This window comes from Cygnus olor, chromosome 2 (genome assembly GCF_009769625.2).
Source record: "Cygnus olor isolate bCygOlo1 chromosome 2, bCygOlo1.pri.v2, whole genome shotgun sequence".
In the NCBI taxonomy this organism is placed as follows: domain Eukaryota; kingdom Metazoa; phylum Chordata; class Aves; order Anseriformes; family Anatidae; genus Cygnus; species Cygnus olor.
In genome coordinates this window covers 16,701,458-16,723,718 of record NC_049170.1, presented here as the reverse complement: position 1 = coordinate 16,723,718, position 22,261 = coordinate 16,701,458, and the positions used below count along the sequence as shown (strand labels likewise).

At 44.0% G+C, this 22,261-nt stretch overlaps 1 protein-coding gene across 3 annotated transcripts; it reads right to left on the bottom strand.

Annotated features, from left to right (window-relative positions):
• Positions 1-1,782: 1,782 nt before the first annotated feature.
• MAP3K8 (mitogen-activated protein kinase kinase kinase 8) lies at positions 1,783-21,516 on the bottom strand. 3 transcript variants are annotated; one of them, XM_040548572.1, is made up of 9 exons: positions 21,117-21,516; positions 18,379-18,503; positions 17,088-17,448; positions 14,121-14,285; positions 12,347-12,608; positions 9,374-9,480; positions 5,512-5,664; positions 4,643-4,889; positions 1,783-3,121 (listed from the first exon to the last, which is right to left on the bottom strand). In XM_040548572.1, the coding sequence occupies exons 2-9, from the start codon at positions 18,411-18,413 to the stop codon at positions 2,988-2,990; spliced, it is 1,464 nt and encodes a 487-aa protein (XP_040404506.1). In that variant the 5' UTR covers positions 18,414-18,503; positions 21,117-21,516; the 3' UTR covers positions 1,783-2,987. The 3 variants fall into 3 exon arrangements, with proteins under 3 accessions (XP_040404506.1, XP_040404508.1, XP_040404507.1); XM_040548574.1 differs by lacking the exon at positions 21,117-21,516 and adding an exon at positions 18,938-18,953; XM_040548573.1 differs by lacking the exon at positions 21,117-21,516 and having other exon boundaries at positions 18,379-18,900.
• Between the last annotated feature and the right edge of the window lie 745 nt (positions 21,517-22,261).

Below are 22,261 nucleotides of genomic sequence, written 5' to 3'. Positions count from 1 at the left end.
ACGCGGCAGGCAGTGCTGCCTGCTGTGGGAGGCGTGGGGCAGCCGCTCGTCTCCTCCCTGGTGAGTCACGGTGCCCCAGCATCAGCCAGCGGGGCTATGCCAGTGGCCAGCCTGAAACAGCGTGCGTGCAGCCCGGGACCGTAACGAGCCACTCCCAAGGTCTGTCTGGAGTTTTTGGGCGTTGCTGAGTTTTGCCAGTATGCAGAGTTTATAAAGAACTTGTTTTTCCATCGCCCAGATGATTAGCTTTGGATGGGATAGTTTTAGAAATGCACCTTGCTGGGCTTTCCTGTAAGGAAAAGAAATGGATGCTCTGGCTCCAAACAGTGTTTTGCTTCACTAACTGCAACCCAGAGCTGTTTTTCTCCACACACTTACATTTCCCTCTGCAGTTAGCATCGGTCTCACTATTCCCCCAGGAGAAAATGAAACTTACACGCCAGGCATTAACACAAAGGCAACCCATTTGCAAAATCCCACTGCTCGGGGCAGACCAGCCATCCTCCCAGGTGGCAGCTTTCCTACCACCCCTTTCCATTCCCACTCCATCATCCCTCCACCTCCAGTGCACAGGGAACAAGCACTGTGGGATACACCGAGGGATATGATCTGCCTGGGATGTGATGCCAGAGAGAAATCCCTGCTCAGCCGCAGCCTGCGGCTCACCTGAAATATTATCCTCAGCTATTAGGAAGTTCTCAGCACTGGTAGCACCAGTTGGTGTTTAGCGCACCTGAACAGCTACTTGTTGGTTGTGTACCAGGCCTCTGAGGTGATATTTATCATGCAGCCTCATACGATTTAGACCTGTGGATGTGACCATAAAGAGCTACTGGTTCACGCAGCCAGACCTTATCACCGATATCTGGCAACAAGTAAAGTGTAATTACTTTGGATAACCTGATCAGATATTAGTTGCATGGTGTGAAGACACATACCAGCCATACACTAAGAACAAATTTTAATTAGTGAGCCTGCCCCCACATGCAGATTCCCATGCTGAATTGTTTAGCTGGGTGGGGGGAAGAGGAGGACCACATTATACAACAACAAAATCACCGTAACATTTTTCAAGCTCCCTAGCAGCCTGTAATTCTCACCTTGTAGTATCTCAGTAGTTGATAAGCATTTCTGTAACATCTAGCTACTGTTTAACAAGGATAAACGTCTTAATTTTTCAGAAAGGAAATTGGGGAAAAGATTTTAAACCCACCACCATCCAAAGCTGCTTCCCATTGGTTCTGTGAATCTCATTAAAGATCAAAAACCAGCAGCAAGACATCAGAAAATTGCACCCACGTGCCTCAAGGCACAGGTGAGTATCCAAATCATTATGCCACCTTTCCTGTAAGTCAGCTGCACTGAAAGTCTGAACCCCGAATATCCTGATTGCTACAGCCAGAATGAATACGAGGAGGGCTCCCCTGCAGAGCTCTCCTCAAAGCAGCCAGCCATCTGGAGATTCCGCAGTAAGTATGGGGCAGGTTGGCTATTCCCAACTGGACTTTTTGCAGAAATTACCATCAGGACTGAGGTGTTGCATGTTGCACACAACTGCTGTGCAACGTTCAGGCAGTCCAGAAGGAGTGTTGTGGTCTAGGTGAGATTTTGTCAGAAACACTAGTTTTCTGTCATTAGAGTCCCAAATGTGTTAGCAACACCCTTCACCCCACACCTCAGCACGTGGAACAATGCACGTATGTACCTGGGCCGTGGAAGGGGAGGTAGAAGGATCACAGCCCCATGCTGATTTCAAAGAGCAAAGAACAGAGCGACCACGTCTCAAGGCACTGAGCTGGATTTATTCATTTGACTGTATCAGTATCAAACTAGAAATCATCTGTTTAAGATTATATGTTAGATAGGAGCAGCATTAAATAATAGATGTATGAAAAAGAGACTGTGCTTCAGAAAAGATTCAGTGTACAACATACATAGTATGCCATTTTAACACAAACGCTTAAAAAGAGTCATCCTAAGCATCAAAGAGTTTTATAAAAGTTTACGTTCTCATCCCATGGGATGTACAGAACTATGCAGTTCACATAGTTTTACTATCATCCAAAACATCGTGTTTCAAATGAATGAGGCACAGCAAGAACAATATAATTCCATTTCCATAGGAACATAAACACAGCTTGTCACTAATGACACGCTTTCCAAACCACAGCGCTCACGCCAATTATACACGTGTACAAGTTTGAAGTATTAAAAAGCAAGAGTCTGGAGCTTGTCCACTGTTACCAATAGGAAATAACATCTGCCCTACCCCTGAAAACTAGCTGAGGTATCCTTGCAGCATCTGTAACATCGAAAGCAGGTGGAGTCACTGCCGCGTGCTGTCAGGACCAGCTTGCTGAGCTACTCCCAAAGCTAACAGATACAGCCAGTGATGGATTCCCTCCACCCACAGAGCAGGGGGTCCAGGGAAGATGCAAAGCTGAAACATATCTGTAACCAAGTGATGCTCTGACTCCGGAGAGCAGCCGAGAGAAACTAGCTCAGCTTAAGGAAGGTCCCGATTTACATCAAGAACGACCAGAGATTGGCCACGTCTCAAAGACTGAACAAGGACTTCGTTTTAGGAAGGTTTTCACTAAGGACAGCTCAGATAGACCAGATCTTATGGGCCACATGCTCTTTTTTTTTTTTTTTTTGATGGCAATAGTTGCAAGCATATAATATAAGCTTTATGAAAGTGCAAGACCCAGCACAGGAAGATCTCCCAAGAACGAGGCGCTCCCAGCAGTGTTCTTTTTGCCGTCTTCTTGTTGGTCAACCAGCAGACGCACGAATATCATTGCTTGGCATCAGCTTATCAAAGCCCCAAAGGGTTTAGCTTAATCATCTGTGCAATTAAACACTATTCACATTTTACAGCCTACAATGGCAATATTTTTATGTACAAATTTGAAAGTCAAGTCTTAAAATCAGGTTTTAAGAGGTAGAGGTCCATTTCTGACCTGCCGACATAAAATGTTACTGAGTCAGTCGTATTCTAATGCTGGTGGTCCCCTGACAATATTGAAGTAACCAGCTAGAGCTCCGAGGTCTATGTAGAGTGATCTTTGCCTCTTTAGCAGGTCTGACTCCTCCATGCTCCCGGTACACAACGAGGAATCTAAAAAGGAAAGGGACAAAGCATGTCACTATTGCACAAACAGCTTCATTACTGCAGTTTCACAGTAACAGGCATTATTGGAATAATTGGCCTAGCATTTGCTTTTATTTACTTGTGCTTTAGAACTCTCAATTTGTAAAGACAATATAAAATAAATCTCATATAAAATAAAATGGAAGATACCAAATCAACTCGTAACTCTAGGGCAAAGAACGGTAAGCAGCTTGCTACTGCAAACAGCAAATATGTTCAAATATTTCAAAAAATCCTCTACCAGCTGGGACAACCAGACAGAGGTTCCTCATTCTCCGAGCCACAGTACTAAAGGAGAGGTTGGTGCAAGAAATAAAAAAACTCCACTAGTTTTCTGCCAGTTGAGAATTCCCCTTCATTAGAGGGGAATTTTCATTTAAGTAAATGACATCCTCTTTGTGCCACTGGGTGTACAGTACAGAACAAACCTAGGACCATCATCCTCAGAATTTTTTTTCTTTTAAATCAACATCTGAAGAAATTTGCAGCTACAGAACATCCCCAAAATACTTGTGTAATGAGTGTCCTGGAATCTCATGCACCTAAATTAAAATTCCAGTTTAATAGCCAAATATTCTTACCAAAAAATCAATTCATATTGCCTGTAGTCAAAAGATTATGCACACACAAGGCAAAATCCAGAAGGAGCAATGCCATTACAGATGTAAAGGCAGTGATTACTTTAGATGTTAAGTGGTTTCAGTGCAACAATTATGCACTAGAGCACCCAAAATTTTGCATAGATATTTTTTCAAATAATTATCACAATAAAATAAACTATTTGTTTGGGGTCACTTTTAAAATGCCCCTTGTCAGGATGATCCTAACATATTTTAGAAATAGAAGAAAAGCATTTTGAAGCCTGCTAGCAGGTTACTGATCCCCTGGGCCTGATATTATCTGAGTACACACCATGCTTTGTTGTTGTTGTTGTTTTGTTTTTTAAATGGTTCACGTGTTATTATTGACGTGTTAATAAAGCAATTATTAATGCACAAGGGAACTGAATTCTATCCCACAGTTATTTTCGTTTTTAAAACAGAGGGCTTATACTTTTGACAGCATCATTACAGTTATGGTTTTGTGTGTGTCTTATCTTTAAGGAGGCAAAAAGCGATACTTTTCATTGTGATTGTTGAAAATTTTTTTGTTAAAAAACGAATCAGTAGCATCAGTAAAACATCTCTAGGACTGGGACAGCAACCTATACTTCATGAAGAACTGCCCTGAATGATTGCCACAGCTTTTTCATGAGCCATTCCTTCCAGAGCTGCAGAATGCAGGCTAAGTTCTTCCCCAGTTGAAGTCAACGGGCGTTTCACATAACTCTTAATGAGTTCTGGGTCTGACCTCATCTGATTGGGATTTTACTGGTCTCTTTCCAGAAGCTTTTTGAGTATAGCTTGTTTTTAAACACTTAGTCAGATCAAAGTTTAACACAAAGTAAAATCTACAAAGTGCAAGGTGAGTAAGGCTGATATTATTTACCTGTAATGTTTTCTGGTAACTGCAGCTCCTTCCTTGCAAGTAGTCTTTTCCTTTCAAACAATGCTGAGTCCAGACTCTGGCACCGTGGCTGCTCTTCTGGGGGTGGGTGTAAGGCTTCATGTTTCAGTAACTCTGAGGCAGACAGTCTATGGTTAGGATTCCTTTCCAGAGCTGCTTCTAGCAACCCCCTCATGGAAGTGCTGCAGTCTTCAGCAATGTCCTCTAAGGGGGGAGCTTGCTTGTGTATCTATTGGAATAAAAAAAGACTGAAACAGTTATTCCAGAAACAATGGAAAAGGAAGTCGCAGATAATCACATTAGCGGTCAAGGAATTCCCCACTTAAACTCACCAGCTTTCCAAGCTGTGCTGATCAATTAGAACATAATATGCAACCACACAAAATCCACCTTTTATCAGATTTTATCATAAATTTAAAAACTCAAAGCAACCCCAAGCAAGTATAAAATCCAGTGCGATGCAAATTCATCAGACTTCTGTACCACAGTGGGCGAACCACAGAATCAAATTTGCCAAGCTCTGTTTTTATCTGCAGCTTCTAAGCAAAACAGACTAGTAGGACACAGACGGGCTTGTTCCAATGAAGTTTCACGCTGTTCTAACCCTGTCCTTGCAGGAAACCCAAGGCCTGTAAATTGTAACACAGACCACAGAGACGACTCCAGCTCAGCTTCTGTCTTCCCCTAAATGATCAAAACCCGCTTCTTCCCTCCCTCCCCCGAAGCAAAAAGGATGATATCATCTCTCTGACAAATATTTTGATAGTCTTTATATGACTGGAGCTTTCCCAACAAGAGCACAGGAAACCCTTCGACTGAAACAGAGCTATGGCTTTTCTACGAGCACTTACAATGTAGAGGTAGGATGGATACGCAGAGCGAGGGTATCTGTTCACCCAGGGCGGGATGCCAGTTTGCATATGAATAATAGTAGCTCCCATGCTGTAGATGTCTGCTTTTGTCGTGTGGCCTCTGCAGAGGATAACTTCAGGACTCATGTAAATCTGTGGAGAGTAGTCAGAGAAGATTAATCAATAGAGGAAAACAACAAGCAAAGACCAATCGTGACATGTTGTTGTCTGAGACACACACACTAATCCCGCTGGTACCTGCAGCCTGGAGACCGAGCACCAGCTGTGGAATAGATTTTCTGCTCTGTTACACTGAATAATACGCAACTCTTTGGACAGAACTGGCAGGTACACTCATTCATGTCTTCATCAGCCTTCTCTCCCCCCGTTATCCAATAACCTGCACGTTGGGGCACTGCCCTAACAAATAGGGTAGTCAGGCACAAGCCAGGTCTGAGGCTGGGCACAGGTTAAAAGCCAGGTCTCAAGTCCTGCTGTGTGATTTCTCCCCAGAGCAGCTATTAAGACAGGCGTCTCTCTCCCACCCCTTTTTTAACCAGGAATTCCAATCTCCTCTAAACCAAGCTGCATTTCCATCCGAACCCTTCACTGAAAAGCTCGGATTTGTCAGAGCGGCAGGGGTGCTCAAAGGGAAGTCCCCAGCAGCTGCAGCTGGAGGAGAACCAGCAGGGCGGGATGCGGGAGGCACTCCCAGCCCATGCTGCTGCCAGAAACTGCCCGTGCTGCCCGGCCGCAGCCCGCAGGCACGGGGGGGTTCAACACGCGCAGCTCGGTCGGCAAGCCGTCCTGTTCGCTTCTGGTTTCCACTTTTCCCTCACCCCATTTCCCTCTGAAGGAGCCAAACAGATCTTTAATTAGTTCAAGTTGCCCTGCCACAACGCATCGCGTTAAAAGCCATGAACTGCCACAGGGGCAGGAAGTTAAATCATCGCTGCCTGGTTTGCCGGCGGGCTGCCGCAGATTGAGAACGGCTGCAGTGCTCACGCAAATTCCCAGGAATACTTCCCAGTAAATCACACGCATCTGCCACCAGAGCTTCGGGTTGGAAGCACGTACAAAGGTTCAGCAGACGTCTAGGGCTGCTACCGACCCCTGTCCATTGCTTTCCTCAGAGTTAGGGTAAAATAAGGCAGCTGTCATGGTTAAATTTCACACAGAGCAAAGAAAAGAGTTCCCATTTTTATAAAATAAGTAATTAGCACATACAGTGCAACTGCAGTGAAGTCTGTAGAGACAAACAGAAGTTGCCTTCTTGAAGAAAAAGGACGCTGGAACCACAACCTGTGCAGTTACAGTCATTGTGTGACAAAGGCCAAGATGCACCTTGACTGCAGGGACAAAAAGCAAAGGCAAGACGTGCACCCAAGCTGTGACTGCAAACTGATTTAGTCTGGCCTAAAGCCTGGTTGCCCCCAAAGAGGGCTGCCCAGCCCCAGATACTTTCCCATTCCCGCTCCTTCCTGTCACTGTGCTAGCAGCTGTCTGCCAGTCAGACACAACCCAGCTGTAACGGTCTGGTTTTTGTGCTGTCCTAGTCTTAGTTCAGCATTCGTGCAAACGAGTCACACCCTCAATGTTCAATTAACCTCAGTAGACAACTTTTTTCCCCTCCGATGTTTGCAGCTGAAGCCTCTGCACTTTAACAAAGCGACAGAAGCACAGCAGAAAGCGTAGCAAACGCCTAGAGAAAGCCTGCCCTGCAGAGCAGCTTCACCACAACCACGGTGTAATGTGCTGCATGCATTGTACAAAAGTAGTTCAGAAAACCCATATTTTTCACACTACAGAAACTAAACAAAATTTAACCATCTTTCAATTATTCTGCCCAGAATTGCAACTATTCATTTTCATAAACTCAAAGAGGATTCATACACACAGACCTTCTGTGCTACAGGAGCAAATAAAAATCCTAAACCCTCAGAGGACAAGATGCACAGGAGAGAAAGAACTCCAGCTGTAGCTTCCTTTGTGGGAACCAGTCCCAGGCAGTACCAGATGCAAGAGAAGCCAGGCAGTTCATAAGCAGGAGTCTGCATGGCAGCACTGTGGCCCTAAGAAGGTGAGGTCATTACACAGACATGTTCAGAAGCAGCACTCCTGGACAGCCACACTACTTCTTAAGGCTGCGTAATAGAGGATGCGAAGTTCAGGGATGACTTTGGAGCAAGAGACGAGATCTTACTTGGAAAAAATCATGAAAAACGGTGCTATCAAAGACTACAGATGGCATTTATGGGTAACTGGAATAGGCACTCCACAAGGCTCAACATGGGCACCTACAGAACTTGTAAGCACAAAACCCCATACACTAGCATTTATGATGTTCCTGTAAGTTTTCAATTGGCATTTGAACATCTCCTTCACCAGCGGCCTCTCCACAGCCTTACTTCTCACCCGCAGTGCTGCAGCAGAACACCAGGATGGCCAGTGCCAGAAACTGGCACTGCATCACCCTCACCCCAAGACAGCACACAGCAAGCCCCTGCACATTTCAGGGTTGCGTGGATTGTCTGCTTTCCGTGGACACGACTGTAGGCACTCGACAATGCAGACTCTCTTTCTACTAAGTGAAGAACAACTGTGATTTTCACAGTTGTTCTTACTAACAAAAACTTGATCTGTCCTCCATCAGCCAAGAGTGGAACATAGATGCTCCACAAACCTGCAAAGTTCCCACCTACGCACATCTGCAGGGCTTCCGTCCCATTTTTTTCCTATCGTCATCCCACTATTTTTTTATTAACAGTGTACAACATATGTTCAAAGCATATACATTAAATGCTAAAATAGCACGTTACTTCCAGTACAGTAAGTATTTTCAGCTCTTAACTCCTCTGACCAGAAAGCCAACGCAAACAAATGCTCAAGTATTTTCTCAAATATCTTGAAAACAAATAAACAAACAAGGTTGGCATTCTGTGAAATCTTAGTTTATACCCTACCCTGCCAAGGAGTGCTATGCTCTGCCAAATATATGAGTATCTCCTCTGAATACAAGCCTCTGCTGTGAAAGACTATCAAAATGGTAAGTGCCAACAGTTAAGCTGAAGCATTTCCTGTGAACAACCTTCTCTGGCAACAGAGAACAAGCAAAGCCACAATTGCAGCAGCTATCTGTGCTAATTACCCCTGCCTGATTGTTTGCTAAAGCTCCAGTCCTGGAAACACTGTGGCATGAGAGTACCCAAGCAGTGAGCAGGACCTCTCTGCATGTTCAGAGCTCAAGTGCTTGAGAACATTTAAAAGGCCCCCACCTCCTTCACTGTAATGCCCAAGCATTTTACCAGATAACCATCAACCACGCAGTACATAACCCCCATAGCGTATAAGGACAACACACATATGGGAAACATGGCTCAGAAATGCCAAAGATCAAAACCCACAGGTTTGTCATTTCTGTGGTTTCAAAGGAGGAGTCCAACTACCATGCTGAGCAGGTCACCCCAGTCCACAGCTGGTATCTCAGAAGAAATCTTTGATGGAGCAAAAGAACCAAATTCCTGAAGTGTCTGTGACCAGCAGCTGATTTGCTGCAAACCACCCTCCCCAGAGTATTGTTCCTTTGTTTGGCTATAGTGGATCCCAGTTTCCTCCTTGACTTCATATTGAATAACCACTAATAAGTGGGGCCGCAGAGAAGGCAATAAGGCTTTCAAAGTGTAACACTTGATTTTCCATTCAACAAGTTCAAAATAAAAAAAAATGAGATTATCAAAAACTTAATATCAAACATTGATGTAAAGTATTACATATATTTACCCTTGAGCTCCAAATTTGAGCCTCAGCATCACAGCAATTGGAGTGATACAACAATGAGGTTTTTGTCCCTCTAGTGCCTTACCTCTGTTCCTCTAAGGTCTTTGGGATAGTAAATGTCTTCTGTCATTTGAACACTTAAGCCAAAATCCACCAAAACAGCCTTAGTTGACATAAAGACAATGTTGCTTGCTAAAAGAAAAACAAAAAGATGGCGTTTAAGGTTCTAGCATGTTGAGCGTTTATTTCACAACATGACTTTCATTTGGATGTTTGCCTGAAATTGGAGACCAGCACAACCAGTCCCAACAGCCAACAAAGTCCTTCTCCTAGCCAAAACAGGTCTGTTAGTGATCGGGACCAATTTTTAATTATATCTTTAAAAAAAATCAAGCTAGACTGGTTTGTGTAAAAGAAAACAATGTTCGGTCATTTTCCTAGCTAAAAATAAAATAATAATAGAGCAAGAGAGAGAGAAAATGGCTGAGGGTAAGCGAGCAAGCTAGAAGATTGCTGGACATCTTAGCACAGCCAGCCTCCTGGCTTGCTCTGAAGACCTTTCATTGTCTCCAAACTGAGAGCATGCTGTGCAGCTCTTGCTATAAACAACATAACTATCGGTCACCAAGAGATTTCTTAACACTAGCAATTTAAATTAAGACAGAAATAAAGAGCTCAGGCCCCGCCACAGCAGCCACACCGGTCAGCAACATCAGCTCAATATAAGAGAAGACAGAAGACAGCTGTAAAAGTAAGAAAAGAGAGAATTTCAAACGCCCACTGAATTGCAGCAATATCTAGGAGCTTAATTCACTTTCCTTCATGAAACTCTGCCTAAGGCACAGCTTTGCACTCACAGGCTTTCTCTGCAGTTGTATTTCTGATCAAGTGCTTATCAAAGTAATGTTCTGTGTAAGCCTTGAGAAATTCATATTCACCCTTTCTAAGACAGACAAATGAAGTCTCCAAGTTATGCTACAAAAATACTTTTTCCCCTTAAAGAAAACCATGGAGTCAGGTCTTTTCCCATCATGATAATGCCCACCATGACCATACAGTGGGAAGAAACAAACTTTGATTTCGGTCATACGGGTTCCCAAGGTAATCTCCCAGATAGTTGCCTACTTACAAGTGCCGGAAAGAGCATTACTTAATGTGTAACTGTAGCGCTAACTTTGAAGGTACAGACTTCAAAGACCACATAAAACTGAAGCAGAAGGCAGCACTGCCATAAATGCAGCTACTTCTTCGGGATTGCACCCTATGTTAGCTTCACGGCTGGGACACAGGAAGAGCTGGACACCGCGGAGAGGGACTGCTCTGCTACAGCTCCTCCTTTGACATGACTGAAAGTGCCCACCACTGACCCTACACTCACTTAAGCAAGCTGATGAGGGTCTGCAGGCCTTTGAACTAAAGTTCTCCCCTCCACACACCCCTCAAATAACCTCATGATTTAACAGTTTCCCAACAAAGGGTTAAAATCAGCTACAGCACTGACCTACTCCTAAGAGTCAACAGAGTGTCCCCCCTCCTTCCTGGCTCAAGGAGGCCTTTCTGTCACTACAGTCCCCACCTCCTCCTGCGTCAGCACCACAGACTCAATAGAAGAGGACTCAGCCAAGAAGAAATCGGAGGTGTTTGGATAACAGCCTTTTCTACTGACTCCGCCTGGCAAGGAAAACCACACACCTTGGTTCCCTCTGGCAGAGGCGGCCCTGCCCGACACGGGGCGTTTAGGTCAGCTATCTGGGGCAGAGTGCACCGGGTCCCATCAGGAGTGCGGACACCTCAGACAAAGCCTGTCCAACACCTGCAGGCCATCACCAGGAAGCACTGGTGTTTGCACCCAGGTGCACCCCACACGCCTCAGCCTGAAATTTCAGAATTAGAGGGACCTAAATCCATGCTTCTGGCAAAAACAGGGTGCTCCTGCTTCCACACAGGATGCCCCTTACTCCTGTGCTGCGGCCCCCTGCCAGCTGTCCTGGTGCTGGCAGCAGACACAGCAAGCATGAGGTGAAAAGGAACCGCTTGCCCCAGAGCAGTGGAGACTAAGGTCAGCTGAAGTGGGATTTCGTGGCTCCCTCCAAACTGTCCTGGGGGTGCAAGGCCGAGGAACACCCCCACAGACCACCCGCTCTGCTCCTTTCACATACATATCCCATAACACCACTACCTCCTCCTAAAACACATGAAAATTAATTTCCATCTAAGCACTGACCCGTATTATCTAAAAATAAAATCCAACAAAATTTAGCGATGCTTGATAATCGCTTTCTGCCAATTAATAATCCTAACACTTCCAGTTTGAATATTTCTACTTCACAGAAAAAAAAATATCTATTTTTAACAAAAGTGAATTTGCAGAAGAGATGCATCTTAATTAGAAGCACTACTATGAGAAAGGCAGGCACAATTTATCTGTCTGCAGTGGGGAGGAGTTGCTGGGAGAAATAGTATCTAATATTAAATTACATGTAATGCATTAAGGTTGAATGTTAAAGCAATGTAATATTGATCTACTAATTTTAATATCCATACATTTTGATTATTTACATGTTAATGCCCAGAGGATTTTAAAAACAAACATGCTAAAATTTGCAATAATTGTTAAAAGAAAAAGCAGTAGAAATTATGTATTTAGTTCCAAAGTAGAATCAAACTGAGAAACAGCCCTGCACAAACACTAAACTATTAAAAGAAGGCACAAGTGGAAGGTGGGCAAGGAAATACTTGGTAAATTTCCATGGAAAGAAGAAAACTTCTGATTAATCCATACTGATAATTTTGCTCTATTTCTTCAGGTTTTTATTCCAAGATTGAGTTGCTCAAGAAAGCAAAGGAACTATGACTTGCAAATCATCCTCTTTACTAAAGTAGTAATAAATAGTGTAACTAAGTTATCTTAAGAACCTGAGCTTGTTATTTGTTGGACGTCATCCAGTTTCTCCCTCCCTGTGACGCAAGGCAATGCACCCCAGCTCCGTACCAGGCTTTTTATCGGAGCCCCAGTCCGACCTGGAACATAAAGCACCCCAAGGAATCACACACTTACGTTTGATATCATGATGGATAATCCTTTTGGAGTGAAGAAAGTCAAGCCCTTTCAGGATATGCTTCGTTACCCAAATGATTTCAAATTCCCTCATAGGCCCACAACTCTCCAGCTTTTCCATGACAGATCCTCCCTCTCCAGCTTCCATAAAGAGATGGATCGTCTCGTCCCACAGAATAGCACCATATAACTCAGCAATGTTCTCGTGACGGAAACATGCCTGTATTTCAACATCTGATGGTTTGAACTGTTCCACTGGGACCTAAGAGATGGAAACAAAACCACATACAAGCAGCTCAAGACCCAGGATATCTCTACTAACACTAGTTTTCCTATAGATTGAAATCAAAGAAGGAAGCAAGGCACTCCTATCCACTTATTAAAATACGATGCTTTATTCTGATCCTGTGACTTGTTCTTCCTTCCCAAGTCAGAGGAACACATCCTGTTCAAAACTGAGAGTTTCTGGAATTGTGCCCAAATAAAAAGTGCAGTCTTCCAGAAAAAGCAATGTAACAATTCCCGTCAAAAACTAGTGGTTACGCAAAAGCTCTAAGCAAACTTCCTGGTGAAGGAGATAAAAGTCCCACTGCTTTTTCAATTAGCTTTGCACAGACTCATCGGCTCTACGAGAGCTGTACACCCATTTGACACGTGGATCAGTGCTACCAAAGAAACGCTCAGCAGCTCAGCACAGTCTGCAGACTAACAGTGCTCCAGACCATTACTGACCTTGATTAAGTCCTTATCAGCTTTCTTTTATGGTTTCCAAGACAGGAAATCCGCCTTAAAGTGAGCACTCAGCACTATTTCTTTAAAAAGTACTGATGGCAGACTATTAAAGCACTAGGCAGTGTTTGTTTACACAGAGCAAGGCTATTACCACTCTTTTTACTCTCTTTCCTTCAAACTTGTGGCTGTGAAGCAATTAACACAGTAATATTTTTCTGAGAAACATTGTCTGCATTTTCAGAAGCATTAGGGAGCTTTAACCTTGCAGTGGGTTATGCAGGGCTAGCAAACTAAATCTGTTCCCACATCAGTGGCCGCAAGGGAAGGACACACCACTGTCTCCCCAGCTCTGTCATGCACAGAAGCAAAGCAGGTGCTTATTCACAAGTGCTGAGATATAGAAGAGTGTCCCAGCTGAGCTTTTGCTGGCCCTAAACATTTACTACTCAAGTCAGAATATGATGTTGAAAGGTAAAGTCAAAAGAAAACATTGGCTTGCAGAAAAATACAGAGGTGCTCAGCAATTGTCTTGAGACACCTCACAACTTTATGCTGAGCTAGCATCCAAAACACGATGACAGTTGCATGTAAGCTGAACTCACACAGACATTAATTGTACTGGACTAACAAAAACATATGTCTGAAGGCCCCAGCTGAAGGGTGAGATCCTAGAACCATCTGCAGCAACAGGGTTTCACTGTCACCTTCAGCAGGAACGTGATTCCACACTGATATTTTATCTCCACGAGTGCTGCAGGACAAGCAGAAATTCTTCTGCTGCAGGGCAGCAGGCCTGCCCACAGGGCAGCCACATGGGCTACCAGATACTTCCACAATGTTGAAACTTTTAAGGTCTCGGGGCCAAACACCGAAAACAAGTCAAAAGTTAAAAATGTCCATTTCTCCTGCGTTGTGTAGGCCTACAAAACCCGGGCAATATTCAGCCCAACAGTGGAATTTGACACTGACATATTTGAAAATATACCGTATGTACCATGTCACCCAGTGTTTGCTCAGAGATAAAACCACTGAACTAACATACCAGTTTGCATGCCATTCGTTTCTTGGTTTCTCTATCTTGGGCTAAGTACACCTTCCCAAAAGCTCCCCGAGGAATAAAGTCAGAGCCAATATTTCTGTAAGTCAGCTTCCATGGGAACAGGAGCACATCCGAGTCGATTTGATAGCGGCCATTCTTGGGGGTGATCTGTGGAGTTAAATTAAAAAAAAACAAAAAAAAAACAAGCAAAACAACACTGAGGTTAAAATCACTTCAAGCCTAATTAATTTTATATATTGTGGAAAAAAAATATCACTTGTATATGTGCACGATGCACGTGACCTGTTCAGCAGTCTTTATTTAGAAACACCAAATGGGAACAGCATGTGAGGTGTGGCATCCATTCACAGCCCAGGCATCCACGTTTCTCTCGAGTGACTAACTCACAAAGTGTAAGTTGCAATTAATTGTCTTGAAACAACAACAACAGCAGCTGGGTTAATGAAATTACCCACCTCTTGTTATTAGATTTACCTGCACATGTTTGTTCTTCCTGTAATCTGCTAACTTGTTATGCCACATACCTGTTACTCACAGGCTATCTTATATGATGTGAGCAAGAGTTTCAGCATTTCCTAATATCACATGGACTGCTAGGGGAACACATTTTAATTTTCCATCTTGTATCAGAATTTCTGCTGCTTAGTAAGCAGTTGAAGAGGTCTGCCACAATCTCACCAGCCACCTTCTTACAGTCCTATACTGTAGCTGAAAAAAAGGCTGGAAATCACAGTATCTGCTTTAGGTGGGTAACGTATAGAGATCTGGTTTTCTACACTATCACCAGGGCAAGGAGGGGTCCTTCAGGAAGCGGTTCAGAGCACTGAAGTCAGTATCTTGCTCTGAATCTTCCCCTGAAAGAGCTCCCTCCCTCTGCACATGACAGAGAAACCAAACTCCTAACTGCAGCAACATGAGTCCTGTCTTAGTATTGACATTGGTTCTGAAGTCTCTTCATATTCTCTCAGCCAACGTAGTAGTAGTCTTTCCAGTGAATATGCTTCTAATTAATTCAGGGATACACAGTACTGCCAGTATCCAGAATATGGTTAACCTGTTTACTGATAGCTAACCAAGATTCTTAAAGGCATGTAAAAGTAGATTAAGGATATTTATCACTGTGCCTGTCACATGGTCTCAATGTGCTCAGCTCGTCAGCCTCCCTTTGTAAGATAACAGCATCTTAGGAAGATTACCGGTTTTAGATTTCTTTTTAAGATGTCATGCACCTAATCTCTCTGTGCTTTAACTACTTCGGTGTTTTTGATTTAGGAAAGCATCTTCTTGACTGCTAAAACTGTCATTTGTGACCAGTATCTAAATATATGAAATAAGTTAATTCTTAGAAGTTGTTAACTTTTGCGAGGATAAGATCTTAACTGATGGGGAGAGTGCCTTTTCAACAAAGGTGTTTTGCTGATATTCAGAATGAGCCCCCACGCTACTCATCAGGACCAAAGCAAAGACTGTACCAACCCCTGCATCTCCCCTGTGCACTTCTGCATTTCACGGGGTTGAGATTAGCTAGTCCACGTGGGTTACAGCTGTCCTGGTAAGCAACACAGAGCAAGTGGAGTGCATTTGCAGAACAAAGGAGAGCAGGAAACATCACACTATTCACATTTCAGGAGGCTCTGGACTAGTTCCTAGCCTGGTGTTGCGGAGTGAACGCTCATTTGTGGCCATAGCCCATCATCTTCCAATTTAGTTTCAGCTGAAAGAAATCCGGCTTGTGTGCTCCAAGGCTCTTCGTGATGCAAGCCACGGTGCAGTTTGTGGCAGTCAGCAGGCAATCAGAAACACGCCTGATCCCAACTAAAATGCAGTAGGTATTTACAATGTAGATGTGCCTGTTGAAACGCATCTATAGGTAAGGCCCTGCCTCCAGTCCTCAGTTGCTCAACGAGTCACGTGCACCTAATAACACTTGGTTCATACCAATTGTATGCATCTATAGAAATAATATCCAAGCAAAACAACCCCGAGTATGTAGAACAGTGCCTACCCTAAGTATAGGAAACATTTAATATTAGTGTCATTTCAGTGTTACAGTTCAAAAAGTGACCATTTTGCAATACTCAAAATCAGAATAAAACATTACCCTTTGCTGTCTCACACCTAAGAAACTCATTAAGCCTCAAGCAGCCATTGCTCACATGCAAAACATAGAGCATGCAAGATATTTTAGATGATAGATCTAGAACATACTAAGAGAACAAAGCAGCAGGACAAACATGTATGAATAAACTTCTATTTCATGATTGATTGTTTCCAAAACAACTGATTTTTAGTAGAACTTCAATGACACCGATATCTATACGTGCTTGTAGAACACAAATCATTTCAGGAATAAAAATGGACATAACCCAAAACAACACACCCATGCTTGCATTCAGCAGAGTGTGATATTAGATAATAGTGTAATTCTGAAAGTTGCAGTTGATACTACGTACTTTCTCTCTCATTACCACGTTTTACATTTTTGTGCAGACAGTGAACTCACCAACTCTACCAAAATAGACGCTAGACCTTTATTTGGGAATTTTGCATAATGAACTGTTACTGCGTGAGCACAAGCCACTGAAGAACCCTCACCATCTCCCAAACTCTCCCTGTAAGCCCTCAGAGTTGTGGCTTTTTCTTTCTTAATTGTGTCTCTCAAGTTTGTCTTCAGTGTTGGGAAATGTTTTCTAATCTCCAGGGCTACCAAGAGGCAACACAGAGTGGATCGTTCTGAACAGCAGATCTTTCTCCATAGCCGCCTGAGACTGCAGGGGCTGGATTTGATCTCCTGAGGGATTTCCTCCAGGCCCAGGCTTCCACAGGGAACAACAGTCTGCCCGTTACTCCTGGGACTGGGGGTGATCTTTATTTAGATTCAGGAGTAACTTTAAATACCTAATATACCTAATACCTACTTATTTTCAAGGAAAAAGAAAAGAAACGTACCATATTCAAGAGGATTCCAGATTCTTGCTGTCTGCATCCTTTAAATTGCTTTGCAGTGTTAGACACCTGATTTGCAAAAGCAAGCAGGTCTTCCACAGTCCCATACTTGACAGAGGACATCAAAGAAACCTCTCGTTCACAAAACAGTAAAGATTCCGCGTGTTCTTCATTTTGATTTGCTTCTTCACACATCGTAATTAAGCTGTCTTCATACACTGCAAGGTCTCCACCTGGATAAAGGTTTTCCATGATGTCTATCACCTCAGACATATTTAAATTAGTTAGCAACAAGTCAATTTCCTCTTTGCTATCACTACCCGTGCTCATATACTCCATTACTGTCCACTTTGCAAAACCACTCCTGAAAAAAAGAGAAACAAACAAACCTGAAGACACTTTTCTTCCAAATTTGTTTTAGCAAAGCAATAAGGAAAAGAAGTGATCAGAGCGACAGATGGCTCATCGATATACAGTCAGATTTAAAATTGTTTTGTATTAAGAAAAAAAAATCATCACTAGTAGACTGAGTAAAGAGGAAAAGGAGAAAAACACTTTAGTAGCGAAATTCTTCTGCAAATTATTAGTGAACCTCTCCCATCATTCAGTCTTGGAATTTACTTTATATCAAAGCTTTTAATTAGAGGTACTGACACAGTAGGGAAGCATGGACCAGCTATATTTTGCTGGATATGCAAAAATGCAGGAGCACCCTCAATGCCTATGAAAGGATGCATTATTTGGAAATGGATGACAAAGAGAGAGATAAACGTACCATATTAGTTTATCCCCAAGAGTCTGTGAGCAATTTATATGATGTGTCCAGAAAGAGAAGGTCACAGAGCAAAGCTAATAAGCATCCACTAGTAATAAGCACCTGTTAGTATCACTGTATAAAGCACAAATCAGTCACCAGCTGAGATACACCACCCATTTTTTTTTTGCAAATGATTGACCAGAACTAGATTTGAACTGAAATTTTCACCAATTTAGGAAGAAAGTCAGAAATGGAGCTAGCATAAAAGCAATGAGCTTTTGAAGCAGTTACCAGCAGTTTGTTCTGCCTTTGCTATTTCTAATAATAACTTTTAGGATAAACCTCGACTGTTTGGCTGAAGCGGACGTTAGCTACGAGAAACTAGATTCAACATCCAAAGAAGTCCATTCCCATCCCAGTTTCCTAGCTTGAGCCAAAGAGAGGTATTCTGCTGAAGTGGAAAACGCATATACGTGGTCAGCCATTAATATACTTACACAAATAGTTTTTGACATGTAAATATCTGAGAGCACTTACCTTGTATTTATCCTGGTTACATCACACAAAACCATCAAAAACGTCTCAATATAATCCCCAAAGCCGTCATGTTTCTCGAACCCGTGTTTACCGCCAACGATAATTTCACAGCGTTCCGTAGCAGTCTATTAAAAAAAGCAAAACAAATAAAGCCATGGCAGACCAGCTCAAGCAGAAGGACTGGTTTATATTCATATGATCGTTTGCTTCACAGGCTTCACGGAAAGAAAAAGTAGTAATCACAAGGCTGAGATAACAGGGGATTTTTGGCAGAAAAAGATGACTGCTAAAAAGAATCAAGCTACTGTATTGTCATCCAGATTTCCAGGTAGTAGTGAAAAATAAGTTTTCCATGGTTAGGTCTGGAGTTTTATGCTCTCTGCCTCATGCTTGCAGATGGAGGAAAATGAGATTTGTCTCTACTACCAGAACATACCACACACTGAGAGCTCTCATTTCCCTTCTTCGTAATCCACTGCAGCCAACTATTCTTAGCAAAAGATAACAACCGGACAAAAAGATACTTAGAAAAAGAAAAAGAAAAGAAAAGAAGCACAACCTATTTATCTCGAGGACAAGCAGCAGACTCAGTCCCCTGAGGCCACGAAGCAATGCAGCTTACCCAGGTACAGTTTCTGGTTATGATCATTATCTTTCTTACCCTCCCCACAAGGACGTGGAAGCTTTGCGGCACATATTTCTCATGGGTTAGAGAGCATTTACGTCAGCTCTAACGTTGAAGAAAAATGAGTAAAATGACACGGCTAACTTGGCAGAGAAGTTCAGACCATGTGCTGCAAGTTCGGAAGGCAGGGCAGGAAAACTCGGCAGAGGCAGAACAGGAAAAGGCACGGGGAGCGCCTGCGGTACCTCGTCCACCTTTTCAAAGCCCTGTGGTGGCTTTGACAGAGCAGTCCCCAGCCCCCAGCCCTGGGCAGACAGACGTAATGTGCTTCATCAGCGTGCATCCAGCCTCTGGTCCACGTGTGGGACCCCAGCGCTGGGGAAGCGGAGGAGGAACCCCTGCGGTCGCTAGCACTGCTTCAGCAGGGAGCACACAGGCCTTGTATCTGGGGTGCTGAGAGAGGTCAGGGTTTTTGTCAACCTACACAAGAAGTAACAAGCTAAGGCTGTTTTCTAACCCCTAGCATCTCGCCTTCCTGTTCTACCCCCCTAATTAAAGGTTGCCCTGAAAGCCTGAAAGCAGTTACTCTTAATTATAAAGGAGATTTCTATTTTTTCCTCACAGCAGGACTTTTATTCATTGCTTTTTTGATGCTCAATTAATGGGGGTGGAGAGAAAAGAAACACCCAGTCCAGTCATAAGAGGAACTGAGGGACTGCATGTGAAAAGCAAGGTCAAGTTAGAAACAAGTCTTTAGGGACTTTCAGAAGAAAAACACGAGCCTAGAGAAGCTTTAGTCCTTTGTGGATATGGACAAGGAAGCACCACGATTGAACCAACTCACTGTTTGATGATGTTTTCATGCATAAGACAACAGTGCAGTTTAGAGTAAATGCAGCTTTCCCTAAATAGCAGCTCTGTTCCCCCAAATGTTCCCAGACTACAGCATAAAACTATCACTCTCAACAGCCCCACTACTACGCAAAGGCGCCTGAATAACAAGAGGTGTCTACTACCAGCATATTCTCAGTTCTGTGCTTTTACTGCTTGAGAAAACCTGCAAGCCCGTCACTTCTCCCAAACCTAGCAAATTCTAAGCAGTAAACGTTTACATACCGAGAGCTGTGTCTAGGCTCTGTGAAGCTGATTTTTTAAATTATGAAGCAGTTTATGTATTATATTTCCACTACTAGCAAAAAGGTGTCAGTTTACCAACAGGGAATCTGTTCTCCATTTTTTCCCCTAAAATTCTCCACTAATACCTGTGGTGGGAACTTAATGATCCAAATCATTCTCTACAATCCAGGTACATTAAGAAATTACATCACTAGGTATGTTTTACCTATGCTCTCAGTTAAAAATCTGTTTTTACCTACAGTAGAAAAAAACCCCTCTATGTAAGCACTTGGGTCAGTTGCTAAAGCACAAGACTCTTTCTCCAGTTCTGTCATTATTTCAACATCACCACATGTGCAATCTGCAAGCCAAGATTTATTTCTCCCATTTATCGTGAATTGCATTTCCTTAAAACCCTTTTTCTGGGAAGAGCACTGCTTTGACGTGACATACACCACGTTAAAATAAGAGTAACTGGATACCGAGTTCGGAGTCCCTGCGGGATGCGTGCGTGCATGTCAAGAGTCAACCACTCGACCAAAAAGCTTCAATAAAATTAAAAAGCTGTGCTGACTGGCTCAAAACTGACATATATCCAAAATAAAGGTCTCTTGTGCTGCCTGTAGGGAATAATTTTCTGGTCTAAGTCGCGGGCGATCGCCCACCGCTGATGGCAAATAAATGAATAGATCAATGCCTCGGTTGCTTCCCAGGTTATTGACAGATCAAGAAAAAACACACAATTTCAACTTCTTCATAATTTTAGATGCCCACTTGGGAAAAAATAAATAAATAAATAAATAAATAAATAAATAACACCCCCCAAATCCTTGCTTACAGCATCAACGAGGGAGCTCCGAGGGGCTCCGGGCAGGTGCTCCCCGTCCGGGGCAGCTCGCAGGGGCTGCCCGAGAGCAAAACCTGCCGGCAGGGAGCCCCCCGATCCCCTTCCTCCGGCCGGGTTTTGGGGTCCCGTCTCCCCCCCCCCAAGGCTTACCTGCGGGGCTCCGGGAGCCGCCGCGCCGCCCGTCCGCTCGCAGCCAGCGCCGGGGCCGCTCGGGCCGGGCCGGCCGGCGGCCGCGGGGAAGTCCCGGGGGCGGGCATGGCGCAGGTAGCACCGCCCGGGCCTGGCCGGGGGCGGGGGAGCGGCGGGCTCCGGCCCCGGTTTCTATTTCGCTTTACTGGAAGGAGAGAGAGCAAGCGCCGCCCTCCCGGCCTCGGGGGGGCTCGCTGAGGCTCGGGGAGTTCGGGAGTGGGGGGTAAGGGGGTGTCTGTGACCCCCCCCCACACCCCTCGGTTTTGGTTATCCCGTTGAAACAGCCCCAAATGTCGGGGGGGTGAGGGCAGAGAGCACGTCTGAGCGGCCCTTGCATCATCCTGGAATGAAGAACCGTTTGGTGAAAGAGAAACCCGAAAGGCAGCAGAAGTGGCTGGGGACCCGAGGTGGTTTTCCCATCTCGGAGAACACCGGTGCAACACACTCCTCTGCGTGTCCCCAGCGTGTGTTCCTCCTGTGTGTGTCCCCAGCGTGTGTCCCTGCCCGCGGTGGTTTCTGCTGGGACAGCTGGGTGGCTTCGCAGAACCCCGTCCCCATGGCCCCTCATGTACCCCTGCATGGCGTACACACTCCAGAAGAATGTACACTTCCTACACGAACTCAGTTCAAGCATCATCTAAATAAAACTTCAGCTGAGGGTCTGTTGGAATTTAGGACAACAATGTGTAGGATTTGCTAGTGGCATTGGGATTAAAATACTCCGGGTGACAGTAGCATGAGTTTGACCATTGCCAAAAAGGGGCAGGACTGCATTTTATTCCTCATCCAAAGGGCACTAACACTTGCAGGACTACTGTGCTGCCCAGCAGCTTCTCTTCGATTAGTTTTTGGTTAAGGAGAGAAATGGGACTTCCTCATCACCCAAAGCAGTTCCTGCAGCAGTAGCAGGTGTTGAGTTGAACCTCTCTCACAATCTCACGAGACACAGGCTGCATTTTCTGTTTATTACCTGCATTACAATGGACTTTTTGCTGACGGAAGTCCAGTAAAGTTTCAGGACAAAGACTCAGGGTAGGTTTCAGTGTTTGAGTACGTGTAACTCCTTTACTATTTACGTTATCCAGACACGCTGACCACCTTGTTTA